A 17,249-nucleotide genomic window follows, 5' to 3' on the forward strand; every position below is an offset into this window, starting at 1 on the left:
TAACTTTTCTCGAAACAGCAAACAGTTCTATTTACTGTATAAAGCATACCTCTTTGTTAAAACTGGAGCTCAGCTCAGAATGGATTACATATTATTTGTATATATCATACAATAAATTATTACTTTAGTCTATATCAATTAACTTTCTTGAACGCAAACATCATAATCCTCTTAATGTATGTTTCAATTATTCCCTCGATCGGTCAGGTGTAACACTCTCTTACATTGGTGTGATGGAAGAAACTGTTATAGGACTATAGATAATGGTAAATTAATTAGTTGACTTCATCTTCAGACATATTATCCTTGCCGATTTTTTCTTTCCCAGGAGTAATTGAAATTGAGATCATGAAAAGTGTTTTGGCTTACGTCAGTATCATACACTGGCTCCTCTTGAAGTCTTGAAGATAATGCATCATGCAAAGAGGTCGGCATGAAAAGATAATTAAAATTAAATTCCATGAAGCAATCATTAAATATCACAATAATTTATATTGCCTGTTAATATTTATGAGCCTGCACATTCCAGACAATAGGTTATAGAAATATGGTCCAATCCAGAGCACAATAACTGCAAGAAAAAGAGTAAAAAGTTTTTATTTGATATGCTATATATTTTCATTGCAACAGGTGGTGAGTCAGAGAAACAATGACATCCCTCCGCACCATTTCTTCCAAGAGAAAAGAAGGTAAATTTTAGTAGTAATAAATTATTAAATCGGTCAGTCATGCCAAACATTACCCTAATCATCAGTTTAATGTTTTAACTTTGATCTGCCACTTATCAGTGCAACTTAAATAAACAGGATGTTAGCCCATGATGGTTTCTAAACTTGACTAGCCAAGATCGATATGCTCTGTGGTTACCCTCTAAAATGTCACCTTATTGTATTATTGCTCTCAAAATTATCTTAGAAATATATGAATGTTGACTGATTTCAGTGTTATTGCTAACATTATTGCATAAAGCTATGCTTTTGACTGTCTTTCTAAATTGTTTTCTTCTCCATGGCAGTTTTTTCAGTCATGCTCATTCATTCAGTGCATAGCATTGTTAAATAGATTTCAACCCTGATTTTCTGAAGAATATCTTTTTTATGGCGTGTGCTATTTAAGTTTTGCTATCATTTTATTAGGTTAAAATCGAAAATGCATGGATTCTGTCAAAATTTCAATATACTTGCCTTGTTTGCTTTTTCATTGATTTTGCCAATATGTTGTTGTACTCCATTTTAGGTTTCATATCTGAATTGACCTCTGTTGTGGGTAAACGCTTTGCATCTGAAGAGAGTGTTAGGAGATCTAGTCGAGGTGTCATCCTCGGGGCAGCAACAAAGGTCAGTTTTTTAAATGTCCCTTAACGACCCCTCAATTTTGCTTCAAGAGGTTTCTTCCATTAATTAATCAGTACTTATTTGCTTTAGATTAGCCAATAGACATTGAACAATGATATTAGAGATATGGTGATATCAATTAGGTTAGTCCTTGAAATGAGTGATCATGAGAAGGAAAGCACAGGCTTTTTGAATCATTGACTTGAAATGGCAAAGTTAAGTTATTTTGGTTAAAAAATGACTGAAGATGACACTAGCATAAAAATATGGTCATGTCAATCCAACGATAGTGATGAAAAATTAAAAAAAATGAAGAAAACAACTGATCGCTGTGGCAGTAATTTACAGATGCCTTTTATATTGCATCTCACAGGATATAGAAAAAATGCCATCTTTTGTTTCACCACTTAATTTTTTACTCATCCAGTTAACCAGCTTTAGAAATGGTAGCTTCTTTTTACCAATAAAAACTATTAAGAAGCAAGTCTTGCAGAGCTTGTTTGTATATTTTACTTCAGATTTTTTAATACATGTGAAAGATGATAGATATTTGTATATTTAATCTTTAATATTTGAAATATGTTACTTTAAATTTAGGTTCATTTTTTGTTATTTTGCATTAAATATACAGTACAATGTTTTCATGAATAGAAGTGAAGTTTCAGATTTGCTTTTGCCCTTTGGTGGAAAAATTTACTCACTAATTGCTGTTTCAGCCCCTCATCATGCTAAAGATTCTACTTGAAAATGAACTAGGCTGATAACTCTGCTCAAGTACTTTGCATAGTAATATGTTTTAATGTTAAAGTCATGCCTCACAAATTCATCCTTATTGTGATTAAAACTACAAATATTCTTGGTAAAGAGCTTAAAGAAACAAAATGACAAATAGTTTATAATGATATTTTGAGGTACCCAAAATCCACGTTGGATAACCATTAAAGGATTTTTCTTAATTGTTGATAGTCATTCCTTCATGATCGCTTAATGTGACATTGTGTAATTTTTAAATTTTATGGTCCATTATTTGATCAATTTGGAGTGATTTTGAAAAGGCAAGTGGTGAAAGATGATAGACCATGTGCTATAGTAGATGTAAGAACCTCTCATGTGGCAGTGAACGCAAAAAAATGTGTATGAATGGGAAAGCCCTTGGGAGTGAAAGGCATGGGAGTTGGTGAAAGAGGAGAGTATTTTGAGAGAATAGTGGTGAGAGTGTGAAGGTTGTAGGGGGAGAGAAGACTGGCTGTGGGAGAAGGGAACACAACTAGCTGAAGAAAGTGGAAAACAGGAGCTTGGCCTTGGCCAGTTCTGAAGAGTTCTCTCCTCAATTTATGATGATTATAACAACACATGATAATATCATATGCAAACGCAAATGAGGTTTAGCATATTAGTCTGGTTAATCTCAATTAAGTTGCCTTTTTTCTGACTAAAAATGTTTAATCGTGAGGTTTTGGGCAATTTTATGTAATGGTGTCTCAGAAAGGATTGCTTGAATTGAATGTCAATAGGGCACGTATGAATAAAATGCCAGTACTCAGTGGAAGGAAACAATAAGAATAAAATACAGATTTATTCAAATGTTGAAATGACTTTCTTAATAATAGGTATTTAATCTATTAGGTACCTACTTTGAAGTAGGAAATTGGGAAAGCCTTGGCATCCTTACTCAAGTATTAGTTTTAAATATAGTTTTTAAGTTATTTCATCCTCTTTTGTTTTCAATCAATCAAAACTGCCTTTTCAGAGTAACTCTTTCGTACAAATCTTTATGCATCCAATTTATCGTCATATATATTCAGGCAGGACAAAAAACTTAATAAACATATTTTAATTGAACTGGAAGACACTTCCAGCTATTCCAAACTGGCTAACTGGGCAGTGTGCCATCTACTTTAAGGGTTGGCATCTTTTACTAAAATAAAATGCTTCACATTAACCTAAATATATGTATATAGTTTGATCACCAAATATTAGCCCCCTTTTTTAATTTGACCCTTAGATCTTGGGCAATGGATATTGAGGTTCGAAACATTTTTATAAACAAATGCATTTTTTTGAAACCAGACGAAGATTTATGATTCGAATAGAGGAAGCCTTTACGAAAAAATTAGTTTTACTCTTTTCATTAACTTAAATTATTAGCCGTATATCTGTTAGACTATGTATGTTGATTACTCCCAAAGTATTTAAAGCATCATTTGAATTTTTCTCAATTGAAATTGACAAGATTGGGCCACACTTCTAACATGAATGCATCATTTATAAATAAGGTACATATTTTGAGCATTTTGGGTCATGATATTCATTTTCAGTTTACACTTTGCTGCAGACTTTCTTTCTTATAAATTACACAATCATCTGATTAGATTATCAATAAGTTTTTATATAGTAATAAGCTTTTGATCCTAAATAATTTCCAAATCAACTTTAACAGATTCATGACTGTCGTGTATACCTTCTTATAAACAATTTGAGAACTTCCAGTAGCTTTGATTTTTTCCCAAGGCTTCATGCCTCTCAACACTAAAGCCATCTGATTTGAGCAAAGGGTATTCTACAATAATCATCGGACATAAATGGTGATAGACTTTCTGCTCTAATTGTGTTTCAGGAAGAATATATCTTCACTTATGAAATAAATGACAGTTTCAGGCATAACATGAAAGAAATCCTTCATGATGAAAGAAGACACTTTACTTTTCCATATAGAATTTTTTTATTAAGACCTAGCTTTTGTTATAGGGTTTTGTTATCTTCAGGTCCTGAAGTCTTAAAAACTTTCAGGTCCTGAACCTGAAGATGTTACGCTGTAATTAAATCTTGGTCGTAATAAAAAAATGTTATGTAGAGAGGCAAAGTGTCTTCTTTCTTCACTTATTAACCTAATTTATAATTATTTGGCCGCAAACATTTTCCAACCAATATTTTAGAAATATCTCGTTCATTCACCTCAAAATAATTACTTGGGTGAGAAAGGAAGAGTACTGTTTGAATAGGTATAATCTTTTAGCATGCAGTGAGTCCAGATTTAGCAGCTATCCATTTGCTTGATTCAATGTTAATATTTCTTTGAAAAATTCATCTATTTCTAATTAATGGTTTAAATTTTCAATGCTTATTATTTATCACACGGCATTAATCAGTCCCACCCTCTTGAAATGTCTCCTGAACTTCAACCAAGAACCGTTGAAATGCCAACAAATCACTCCAGCCTTCTGTGTGGTGGTGCGTTGATGGAAATGGTTGAGGAAATTACAACCCATTACTCTCAGTATCCTCACACCACTGGCACCTCGATAGATGTCTGCTCTCAAAGAAAAATCCTAACTCATAGTCTTAATAGCCTTAACCTTTAAGTCAATAGCTTTGTCTCCCCCACACCCCCTAATCTAGCTCTCTAAAGCTCCCTCTTTTCTATTCTCTCAGCTTCTTCGTCGCCCTTCGTTCGCTTCTTTCTTCGTTCCCTGAACTACTCCCGTCTGCAGCCCCCTCTCGTCCCCTCCCAACCGCTCTCTCTATACACCCGCCAGTTCGTCTCATTTACGTAACGGACTGGTCGCTCCGGTGGTCAGTCTTCTCGGCGAGGATACGGAGAAGGGAGAGAGGAGGCGGAAAGAGAGCGAGAGGAAGGCCTAAAATTAACGCTGAGGGCCATTTAATCGCCTCCCCCCCTTTTGTTACAGGCTTGAACCCCCTCAATCTCTCGACAGACGCGTTTCCCAAGCCAGTGTGACAACTCTAGTAGTTCTCATCAATTCCGTTCGGTACTTGACAGCGACCGTTGTACGCGGTCCTTCGCAGGAGTCGACTTCCGCAGCCTCAACGTGCTGCTACCTGCCAGCCGTTTTGTAAACCTCGCTGAGTCTAACGCGCGCCATTTTTCAAATCTATTGGAGGGCTAACGGCATTAGTCTGGGGGCCTCTGTCAAAGGGTATTGTACGATTAATGCGTCTAGGATTCAAACAGTACGCACTTTATTGAAATTAAGGGTATGAAATGGAAGGTGCATTTCGTTTCGGTCGAATGAGGAGGATTCTCTTGTCCACAACAAGCAAGTTTATGTTGCTACGAGACATCCGTCCGTCTTGAATTGACAAAATTGAATTTTTGATAAAGATACGGTTTCGGAACGTAAGGATGTAACTCGAGCACGATTCTTGTTTTTGGAGACCCTAGTTTGTCTACCGCATCATATTCTGACCACATCCTAATCCTAATAGAAGGTATGCCGATTGTGGAGAAGGGCTTTCGGATGATTCAACGCGGCGAAAGTATGGTCAAGGATCCCAATCGGAACCTGAAATATTGAAAGGATATTTTGACAGAGATCTCATTGGACGAGCATCATCTGCAATTCTCCCACCCCTCCCCTATCTCGAATCCGTCGTTCATCAACGCTCGCTCTGCCGCCCTTTCGTCCATTGTCCCTTGGACCTTTTCGACGATTTCGATGCCCCGGTGGATGATCGGCGCCGCGTGGACTTCCCAAGGCGAGGGAGATGTAGGAGCCGCACCCGGATTTCCCTGCGGTCAGATACGACACACGATACGCTTCTCGCTCCTCGGCTCCGTTGCTTTAATCGTGTCCAATTAAGAAGGGAAAGGTGCTTCATCGCATTTGGAATCGATATCTTCGAGAGGGTCCTCCGCTTCCTCCCTCTCGCCGCCCCTCCCACCGACTACCCCGCCACACACTCTCTCCCCTCCCCTGAGCCCTCCCTCCCTCCCTATCTCTCCTCCCGAAAATACTCTCGATGCTATGTTTGTCAGCTCAGGGGGCGCCACACACACACAAGACTCCGGGGGTGTGAGGGGAGGGGGAATTTTCGAGGGATGGGAGTGGGAAGAGAGAGAGAGGGGGGGAGTGAGAGGGAAGGAGTGGGGGAGTTGTGACCGATTGCGGTGGGGTAGGGTTGAGAGATATCCGGGAAGGGAGGGGGTGAGGGAAGAGGGGGAAGGACATACGGTCGTACGCGGGGGAGGAACTGTCGTGGAATTCCCTTCCTGGGGCTCCGTAGCTGGCCCGCGATAATTTGCCCATCCTTCGAATGCTGTTGCCCAGGGGGGTGAACCCGTTATCAGGGAGGAGGAAGAACCCGAGACCCGGTTTTTCTCCCCGATACTCCCGTCTGAACCTTCCTTCCGCATCACCCGTCCCTCATCTATCTCTTTCTCCTCCATGCTCGATTTGACTCCTCTAGTTGATGAATTTCCGTCAATTCCAACAATTTTGTTCCAACCCGGAATTGCACAATCAAACAAACAAATGGAGGAGATGGAGAGGGTATCGGAGATATTAGATTTTCTTCCGAGTCTCTGCGAATGTCATAATGCATTCATTTAGTCACCGGCACGACCCTGAAATACATCTTCCTCCAGATTTTTCGTAAACGATGATCAAGTAATTTTCCATTTCATTTGCAAATTTTGTAAAATTAAATGAAATTTTACCAAAAGAGATTGATTTGAATCTGTTTCTGGTCGCTGTTGGTTCCAATACACTCTACCATACTGTTTGTGTTTCAATTTACATGTGCTAATACGGTTTCCATCATTTATCAATATTTCTTTCGATTTTGTCTCATATATGTTTGAGTAATTCTTACTCATTAGAGGTGGTTTTATTACCTTTTTTATCAAATCGTCTAATAATATTTCTCAGTTTGTAGTTTCTCAATTGAGAAACTTAATGCTTATAACCTCATCCTCAGCCTTGTCCTCAGCGCAGAATTAATGGTTCATGAATGTTTTCCTCTCACTCTAGTCTGGGTAATTTTTATTTATATTTACTAAGTGGCTAGTTGTGTCGATGGATATGATATGATTGGACATGGTGTATATGGAAAATGAGTAATGACGCTCTTGAGGGCTAACGTTAACTCTACTAGCGCGTATTCTTTAAGCCCTTAATCTGTGTCCGGAAATAGCTTCTTACTTCATCACTACGCGGATCAAAAACACGATGATTCATTCAACTTCATTTATCGAAGAGCTGAATGGTGCACTTCTACCAGCCTTTTATAGAGAAGGTGACACTGCCTTCGCCAATGAATAATAGTGGACGTAACGTTTGTTATGCAGAAAGGTGAAAATTCTATAGGCAAAGAGGCACTGAAGCTCTAATACCTGCGTCTATAACTGTCTCCATGGTGTCGCTGAACATTCCTGACAAGGTGCAATGTTTTGCAATCGGGCTGCTGCGTGCTTCATTCGATCGCCAAGTCGATCTCAGTGGCTCACTAGATTACATCGATCTAAATTTAGTATCCCGAAGGTCTGAGAAACATCGAGAAAGTGAAGTCATGGCTTGGTTTCTTACAAACTATTGGTATTAAAAAAATATGACTCCTAAAGTTGACAAATTTTAAATATTTAAAAACTATGTAACGGATTGTATGCTAATTTTATTCACATAATAAAAAATAAGCCTTTAAAAATGCCTAATAGGACGTATGTCATTAAAGTTATTCCATTTTTTCAATTTATTATCATTTCTAAAAAAAAACACATAGCCAATGCTATGTAGTGAATAACATTAATTAGCGCAAGCGTGAGAGATTTTTTGTAACTATTTTCTCCAATGAAGTTTTTTTATCTTGTTCATGTTCCTGCGAATAGGAAATCCTGCATGAGCGAAAGTAGACAAAGTGAAAGGAGGTAATCTACTTCAATTGATTAATATTTTCAAGATTGCCTTCCATGTTAGACTTCCCGATTCTTTTATTAAAGGTTTGCGCAGTGATAAGTGCTTTTGCTATTTATTGTTTTCGGGAATTCCGCTTAATTTTAAGCATATTTTCAAATGACAATATATCGTTATTCCTATTGAGAAACTTGATTGTGCTGCGTTAGGAGCTGAATTAAGAGTTCATTTTATTATTCGCCCTTACATGTGTGTGTCGCTGAGGCGATGAGTTTGGTCATTTTTGATCATAATTTTTTTGCTTTTTAGGTGTACCTAGGAACCTCTATAACATAAATACACCAAAAATGTTTTTTTTTCACTTCGTTTTGATTTCATTTCGACCAATGAATTCGCTATTTCATAAAATTAATTCACTCAATTAGTTAGATTTATTAATTTGCGCAGACTACTAAGGTTACTTATCACAACTCAATGGTTTTATGAGAAAGATGACACATGAGGGAAATGATTATTTTATCAGCATTAAAATTATATTAAGACTGAGAGGTGATATGCGTCATGTATCATTTACATTTAACGTGAGGCTTATGAGACAGACTCACTTTAAAAGCAACTACCCGGACAGGGACATTTGAGTTATCGCCTGCCACAGAATGAATCCTCCTGGGTCCAATTTCGTTTTCATTTCCTTAAATATCGTATGCATTATTTTCGATTTCAAATGACAACCAGCGTCGCTGCAGGTCAATCTTTTGAGAATTGATTAGGGTAATCTGATATAAGTGCTGACAAAAATCTGAATTAACTACTTATTTTTAGATGAGAAGTGGAGAAAATAAAAGTAGTTTCCAAAATTAGGCCTTAAATAGTAACCGATGTGATTTTTTTTCATAAGGCCAATAAAATTTTATTTATTCTATTTTTTCACTCACTTCACTGATAAGTATTTTGTCATTTCCTGTGTCTCCACCCTGTTTGTACACTTTAAATAATAACAAATTGCGCATAACTTTAATAGTTGACAATAGTGATTGACGGAAACTACATATATCATTCACTAAGCCAAATTTGGAGGTTGCTGGGGTGCTCAGTACCGCGTAAAAATTGAGGTGCTGAATTGTACGACGATAATAGGGATTTACTTGAGTGTATTTCAAAACTCGTCATAGAATGCATGTATAAATAAATAATGCAGAGTAAATTATTAGATCCCGAGCAGAGGTAGTTTTGGAAATGGCGACCACAAACTAAGGTCGATGAGCAACTTTAAGTAATCCATTTTCCGGCACAGGTATTGAAAATATCTCCGAAAAGTCATCGCAGAGGATCGTTCTCCGTTCTCGAAATATTCCAAGAATTCTGTCGCCTCTCAAAAAACCGAAGAGTTCTCTGCTTTTAAGTACGTATAATTCACGTGCCCAGAACAAGGTGTTTCGATAAAATAATGTTAACACAGCCGGAGGCGACTGGATCATCCATCACAGCGGGTCATTAGGTATTTTCCTCTTTAATCGGATGCCACGAGAAAACAATTCACGTCCCTTTGTCCCTTTGATATTGCACTCCGGATTACCTCTCTGTCTGCCCACCCTCCATCCCCCTCATCTCCTCCCAAATGCAGTCATACATACACACACACACACACTACGGCTTTGGACGCACCCGTCACACATCTCGTCCCATTCTCTCCATTCCCCCGCACTAGGCCGACGCCCGTACCAACTGCGTTCTAAGGTACCGCCGCCGCCGTTTCCATGTCGCTCGTATTTATCCAACCGCGGCGTCGCCCTTAAAGACAAGCTCGAGCTAGATAAACAATTATCTTTTCCCAAGGAGTTCCTTTATATTCCTCCGAGCCTGGAGACCCCCTTTGATCCCTAAGCGTGTTCTCCTCCGACCGCGGTCGTCGACACCCGTCGGCTTCGCTCTTGAGCGACGACTGTAACGCACGATAGCCCATATACTTTCTTCCGGCGAAGAGCGATCCGAAAAGAACTGCGAGGATGAGCTTACCCGCATGAATTACGAGCTGTTTTTTCATAGTGTCGATTCGGAAGCAGTTGTTTCCAAACATGCTTTGCAGTTACTTTTACCGTCGCTTGTGTAGTGTAAATCAAATGTCCTCGTTTGGGGAGAGGTAACTATCGATGCGACCAATTATTTTGTATGACGTGCAATATTATCAGGCGCTAGAGTTTGTGACCGATTAAGTTTTCATTTAATGGTCAATGATCGGTAGGTTTAATTAAGTGGGTTCACTGACTAACCCATATGTCCACGGATGGAGTCTCATTTCAGGCACGGGTATTATTTCTAAACTTAAGTTGTTAGCCCCCCCCCCCCCCGAGTAATCTAATCATGTGAGAAGCCGGGTATGGACTAATGGGTTCCATGAAGCTAAGTAGATTACCGAAATGTTGGCAGTGAAAAAAAAATTCGGTAGGAAGACGAAGTCTGAGACGAAACAGTGGAAAGTTAAACGTATGGGAAAAAAATTTCTCCTCAAGAATTTTACGAACTGTCATTCTCCCATCTGAAATGGACAGCGTGAACAAATTAAATTAATGAACAAGAAGAGTCATATTCACTATTTTATGACAATACCTCTTTTTTTGGGTCATATTTACGGTTAAATTACGGTATACATTTCACTGATATATTTTTAGCCTTAAAATAATTGTATTATTACTTATGAAATTGTTGTAACTACCGTAATTAGATCTTCAACTTTACTTGATATGTTCCACTATGGAAGAATTCCGTATAATTGCATGTACCACACACACGGATGAGAAAAGAAAGGATGCAAAACTTGGATTTGTCCGATTCTCAGAATCTTTGAAGCCTGTTCTACGATGAGGGTGAACTAAAGTTCTCAAGACGACGGTTAACCAGAGAAACAGATCATAAGCAAACAGAAACCTACTGCAGTATAGACGTCATTATTTCTCTTTTCCTGAACTATCCATTCTGGCTATCATTAGCCAGTCCCATTTTAATGAGATACCAAGTTTAATAAAAGATTCTGCATAGTTCCTTTAGATGTCCTTGTCTTAATAACCGGTTCATAAGTCAGCCTCTACATAGGCGCCCTTTCCATAAGTTGATGGGCTGGCAAGGTTAAGGAGTCAAATGAGGATAAATATGCCATTTAATGGTGAACCAGTGAAGTGGGTGGTAAATAAGGATTCAAAAGCGTAGAAAAGGAGAATTTGATCTATATACACCCCTTTATTTGATAGATACGATTGTTGTCACTCCTTAAGCTCAGAGAAAATTTTCCTTGTATCGGGAAGCTTCTGGTGATAGTAATATCTCTTCCAATTATAAAAACAACAACGAAACACCCTCGTCTTCCGCGTTTAAGCTCATTACTTGCTTGATAAATAATTGTGGCCGGAAACATTTTACTTCGCTGGCTTTGATGTATATTCATTTGGAGTAAGGATGTCTAGTTTTTTGACAATAGATTGGAAATGTTGCGTCCATTAATAGAAAAGTACCATTAGACTACAATCTTCTCGTCATAATTGTAACATTATTCACCATCTGTATCTCCGTCAATCTCTGTCAATGCAACGAAAAGAACAATAAATGTATAGTTGAATACAATTAGCTTTGAACATTATCAAAGGTAATCTGCCGCATAAAGGTTAGTTTTGAGAAGTCCCAAACGACTATTAGGTCCTACATATTTCCTCATGTTTGCCCTTGGACATATTTTATTTTTGATAGCTATTAATCAAAGTATATAAATCAAAACGCATTCAGATTTTTTACTGCAAAATAGTTCCTCTAACATACCTTCTTTCACTATTGCGGTGGCCTTAAAAATTCTTCTTCCATCTATATTTACGTATTAAAAAAATGATAGTATTTTCTGATAATAACATTTATTATAAGCATGGTACTGTAAACTACCATCACATTATTTTTAAATAGCTGACCCTTTAATCCCCGGCTGTATAGTTTTCAAATTTGTTGGTATTTATAAGTAATTTTAAATTTTCACATAGATAAATTTCTGAAATTAGTTGAGTATTGTTACGTCACAAGGGTATCCATATACCTTTCATTCTTCACTTTACTGTTTGGTTCTTTCTTAGTAAACCTGTTTAATGAAATGGAATATGTTCGAATAGTTGGCTAACGAAAAATCTGGTCAATTTTGATGGAATCTTGGCAAAGGCAGTAATAAATCTAGGAATTCGTCGAGTGTTTAACAGGCAATTTGGCTTCTAGATTGAGAAACCTTTTCATGCGTAAAATTAAATTGGACTGATTAATTTAAAACTTAATTTGCCACAATCTAAAAAATGGTAATTGATAGGTTTATTGTAAATGGTGACACACTTGTATAAATTGAACATTTTTTTTGGCTCCTTCTAGTCGTGAGCATTCCTTTCCCCACGTTTTTATTTTAATTTTTAGTCCGTTCCTTTATGACGAATATTTCGTTAAAGAAAGTGCTATTTTGCCGTGGAATTTGCTTGAGGGAAAGTCCATTAAGAAAGGAGTCCCATGTAGTTTTCCCTCGGAATTGACAGGATATTGTGTAACCGGGCGACAAGGCTTAGCGGAAGAGTTAATCCAGGCCTCACGAGTCGTTCCATCTTCCCGTCTGTTTCGCCTGACCTCCCCTATATTCCGGGCCAGGTCCATGTTTCCTATTACCCTTTAGTCGTCGTTCCCTCGCCTTCTCCCCACCCCTCTGCTTTTCTCACACCGCGAGAATTCCTTCTCCACCGCTCATTTCTCACATCCCTCGCCCCTTTATCCTTCGTCTCACCATCTCTGCTTTACAATCCCTCTTCACCCCCATCCCAACTCACCTTCCTCCTTCACCCCCTTCTCCTTCGTCCCCCCTCACACTCCTACCTTCCCGTTTCTTTTTTATCTGATCCACTACTCCCTACCTTAATCAGATTCAATCTCCTTCGGTGCACCCTAGTCCTTCTCCTACTCCTTCACCCGAAAGAGTTTCGGATCTTAGTCACGTATCAGCCGTTCTTACTCTCGAGTATCAAATTTGAAAGACAGAAAAGGAATTGTCTCAAAAATGGATCAAACATAGGTACAGTCGTATGTTCAATTGGATTGATCTTTTTACTCTCCCATCCTCAAGGGGGATGAGGGACTAGGAGGAAGGGGGTGAAATAATTTCTGTCATCCTCTAAAAAGCGTTCCTGAACTCGTACTATTTTTCATGCCCGATTTCTTATTGATACAGTAAAAAATAATTTTCATGCACACAAAACAACCATATGGCTTTGAGTGGAAATTTAAAGTTAAATAAATGATCGCATTAATCATATATATATAATAATTACCTTAGAATCAAACTCTTTATGGAGTTCGGCTGCTGATAAATGGACATTTTGATATTTGAACAATAATGTTGAGGATGAGGTGGTTTAATTTTACCATACTTGAAATTGAATAATAATAATTGAATTGAATAATTGAAGAGGACGATTGTAAATTAACGAAAATTGAAGAAGTGCTATACATTTCTATATTTTGTTTACTTTGTGCCATAAAGGGAAGGCAAAAATATGAAAAAAGTCACATATTTCGGCAATAATTTGCACTGGAACAGGCATTGTGGTAAGAACAATAAGAGAAAATGCCTTAGGAAATTAGAGCTTACAAAAAAAGTTGAAAATGAGATGAGATCTCTTGAGTAAAGGCTTAAAGAAAATATTAGTCAAGATTGGGCATCGTAGCGTTTCCAATCTTTTTTCAATCTTAAGCCTTTGAGGACGAATGTGGTGTGAAATGTAACCATGGAGGATGGCGACCAATATATGGTGAATATATGGGAAAATGAATGAAGCCATGTTACATGTTTTTTTTAAGAGGGGAATGTGTTGAAGAAAACCAGGAGATAATAGAAAAAAATGAATGGCTGGAGAACATGTAAAGAGGTTTACCACCTCTCGACAATGACGACTTTAACTTAAAGAAGAATATTTGAGAAATGCGAATTAGGGTGGGAAAGAAAATTCAATCTTCCTTCAAGAAAGCTAGTATTATAATAAGCAATAGATATATAGCAGCACACTACTGGAGGATTCAAAGGCCACTAATACCTTCGTAAATGGTGTTTGTTTCGATTTTTTTCTATTGAATGAGTTTTCCATATCAATTATGTCGAGTAATTTCAACAAAGCATTATCACATATCTCAATGGGAAGTCATGAGGCAAATTGATAGGAAACTTCGACTCATTTTGGCCATAGATGTTCTTGAATTTTGAATGTAACCCTTGCAAAACATTCCTTTTTCACTTCTGTAGGAACTCAATTGAAGTGTGCTAATCCTTGCCACGATTTATTTAATTCATTAATATTTTGCATAATTTAATAAGCAAGATCAAATGTAAACGTTTGTTCTGCAAATTTAAAACATTTAATTCAATAATTGCTCATTAAAGTACAAAGCCAAACCCTGCCCATGCATGCACCTCTATTCCTGAAACGCATAATGACAGGATTCTTCTAAAAGAATTACTGGTGTAACTTTCAAATCGTCCACGCCAAGCGTATAGTAATAGTGTTTTCATATCGCCATGGGCCATGTTTTCTTTTTTCTACGGGATGGAAAACATTAAATGTCTTCAAGGGTTTCGTATCTCCCGCTCGAGTATCAACCGCATGGTTGACACAAAAACGGCCTCTGTTGTTTAAGGGAGTTTCTTCGGCTTGAGCGTGGCAGTGGGGATGAATATATTTACTTTCCACAGTCATTTCACCAAGCGTCTCCCTCCGTGGGCGAGCGTTTGGCGAGGGTTCCGACTCCGAGTTTAAAACGTGTCGAAGCATTTAGAATATTTTCCCGCCACTTTCACAGCGTAGAATATTTTCTTGCATAGCTATTTGTATCAGTGCTTTCTCGATTTCTTCGTCCGCCGCGGATTTCCTCCCCAATTTTAACGCCAATATTTATTCCAAATCGCTACTCAACGCAGTCGTGTTGCCACTTCACACACTTATTGCCACCGGATCTGATGATGTGCACCTATTAAATAAATGTATCACCGGGGTTATACGTTTCGCTCAATTATTATCGTACGATCACATTAAATTAAGAACATTTGTACTAGGCTTTGAATTTTGTTGAGTTTTCATTAGGTTCTATTTAGGTTAGGTCCATTATACCTATCACTAAATTCCTTCGCTTTCCGAATGCAATTTTGTTATTTTTTCAAATTTAGTACGACCAAAGGTATTGTACTCCAGGAAAAGAGGTACTATGGGAATTTAATGGATAATTATTCTTTTTGAAGTCACCTGAACAGTATTGGCCATTTTAGCCATCTGTTGATTACTTGTACTACGCTTGTCTGAAATTATGGAATTGACAATTTGCACTTGATTCTATTAGCTCACCTACTACCACTGATCAGTTTTGTCTTATGCTACCATTGATGGTCATTCTACCTAAGAAAATAAAATTATTCACGAATCACGTTTCAGAGTTTAGTTTTCTATTAATTTCAGTTTTGCAAGATCTCATCCGTCTTCCTTAATATTTTATATGTTTACCCTAAATCTCTCGAAAACCGTAATAATTAGCTTTTTTTATGGGATACGTAAGTGATCTTTATCCTTAATTCTGAGGATACTTTAAGTGAAGGAATCAGATTTTCATTTCGAATCAAACCTTTGCTCCGCAAGAGAAAGTCAATAATTTGGTCGCAGATAGCTGGTAAAAGTACTCTGTGATATTCCTAACAGAAGTTCTCTTTTATTTTTAAACGTAGTCTACATTTATGCGCATCTCCCATCGGTTTATCCGCTCCCCTAGATGTACTGCATTGATTCTTTAAAAAAATGTTATTCTCCTGCTATCTCATCCACATTCGCGTCACCCACGAAACGTGTTCCATTAACGTGAGTTTCTAGCGAACCCAGCAGTAGAGTGTATCTTTGGGCTAAATAATGGGGGTTGGTGGGTTGCTGTAAAGTGGTGGCTGAAGAAGTTGCCACCCTAATTAATCAGTTTTTTACTACGAGTAGATTATCATTAACGGGGGAGGTGTTGTCTGGCATTATTGTGATTAAGCAATTCTCCTGTAGTCAGTAGGCTTGGATTTTACCGTCGATTTACAATGCCAATGTCAACATCAGTAGCACTTCTTATTGATTGAATGCCATCAAACTGGACTGTGTTTCCACTAAATGAAACGTGGATAAATAGCTAGTTACTATTTTCTGCCACCCCAAACGGTTTTTGGTACATTAACTGACTTCACCTCGGAAATTTAAGCAATCAATTTTTTCGAGAAAGCGCTTGTGTACAGGAAATCACGCAACTTGAGTTTAGCGTAATCCGACAAGAGGCTATCTACGGTTTTGCACCCAAGTCGGATTTCTCAGTCCAAAAGTCGCGAATTTCCTATTTACGCCATATCCCAAGCAAAACTTATCATTTTCTGCTGAAATGCTTAACGGATTTAACAGTTATTTTAATCTCTGAAAATTTGGGGCTTTTAAAGGAACTAGATGTTGTGACGAAATGCCGTACATACAATGTCACAGGCATTCGTATTCGTGCGCGAGGCGCCACAGTCCACGAGGTTAAAGCCAACTTTAAACACTTATGGTGTTTATCCTTTGACAAATTCCAAAGAAACTGCGGGAGAGACCGCAACAGTAACTTTTAACGGAGTCATTCGCTAATTTGCATTTCAATGCAACAATTTCAGAGTGTAAAAATGCGAATGATTTTTACACTCTGAAAGTGTTGCATTGAAATGCACATTAGCGGATGACTCCGTTAAAAGTTACTGTTGCGGTATCTCCCGCAGTTTCTTTGGAAGTTATTTTAATCTTTCATTTGGTATTGTTGCATTCATTTTTTATTTACTAACAGTAAGGGGTGATTCTTGAAACGTTCAACATTCAAATAAATTCGAGAAATGTTGTGTACGATGTAATAAGGGACTATTTGTGTGTCTATACATGTGTTGGCTGATGAAGAAATAGTCCGTGTCGGAGAGCAAAATTTATGCCTTCTGCAGGGAGGGCTTATAAATTTCACTTGCAATTACTCAGCATACTCCTGATTTACGATAAGTGCATTCCGAAGACTCTGGTGCCGAGGATTTTGACAAATTAGTCATTTATTATTCTTGAATTTTCAGCCACCACTTGTTACTAAAGCGAAGGATTTCACAATGGATGAAAGCTTTCTGCGTTTTGCATTCTGTGGTATGGTACTAGTTACTTATATAATTTTTAAAAACATTTTCAGTGTT

General features: G+C 37.7%; 1 protein-coding gene across 2 annotated transcripts in view; it reads left to right on the forward strand.

The window, feature by feature from the left end:
- Positions 1–17,249, forward strand: part of Obsc (Obscurin) — a 237,976-nt gene that overhangs the window by 18,922 nt on the left and 201,805 nt on the right. For both annotated transcript variants that reach the window (XM_071587781.1, XM_071587782.1), the window contains exons 2-3: positions 631–689; positions 1,237–1,337. In XM_071587781.1, the coding sequence (XP_071443882.1) occupies positions 650–689; positions 1,237–1,337 (141 nt within the window). In that variant the 5' untranslated portion in view covers positions 631–649. The remainder of the gene's footprint in view (positions 1–630; positions 690–1,236; positions 1,338–17,249) is intronic.

The sequence above is a fragment of the Hetaerina americana genome, unplaced genomic scaffold (genome assembly GCF_022747635.1).
Source record: "Hetaerina americana unplaced genomic scaffold, ioHetAmer1.1.p SCAF_3, whole genome shotgun sequence".
Taxonomy (NCBI): domain Eukaryota; kingdom Metazoa; phylum Arthropoda; class Insecta; order Odonata; family Calopterygidae; genus Hetaerina; species Hetaerina americana.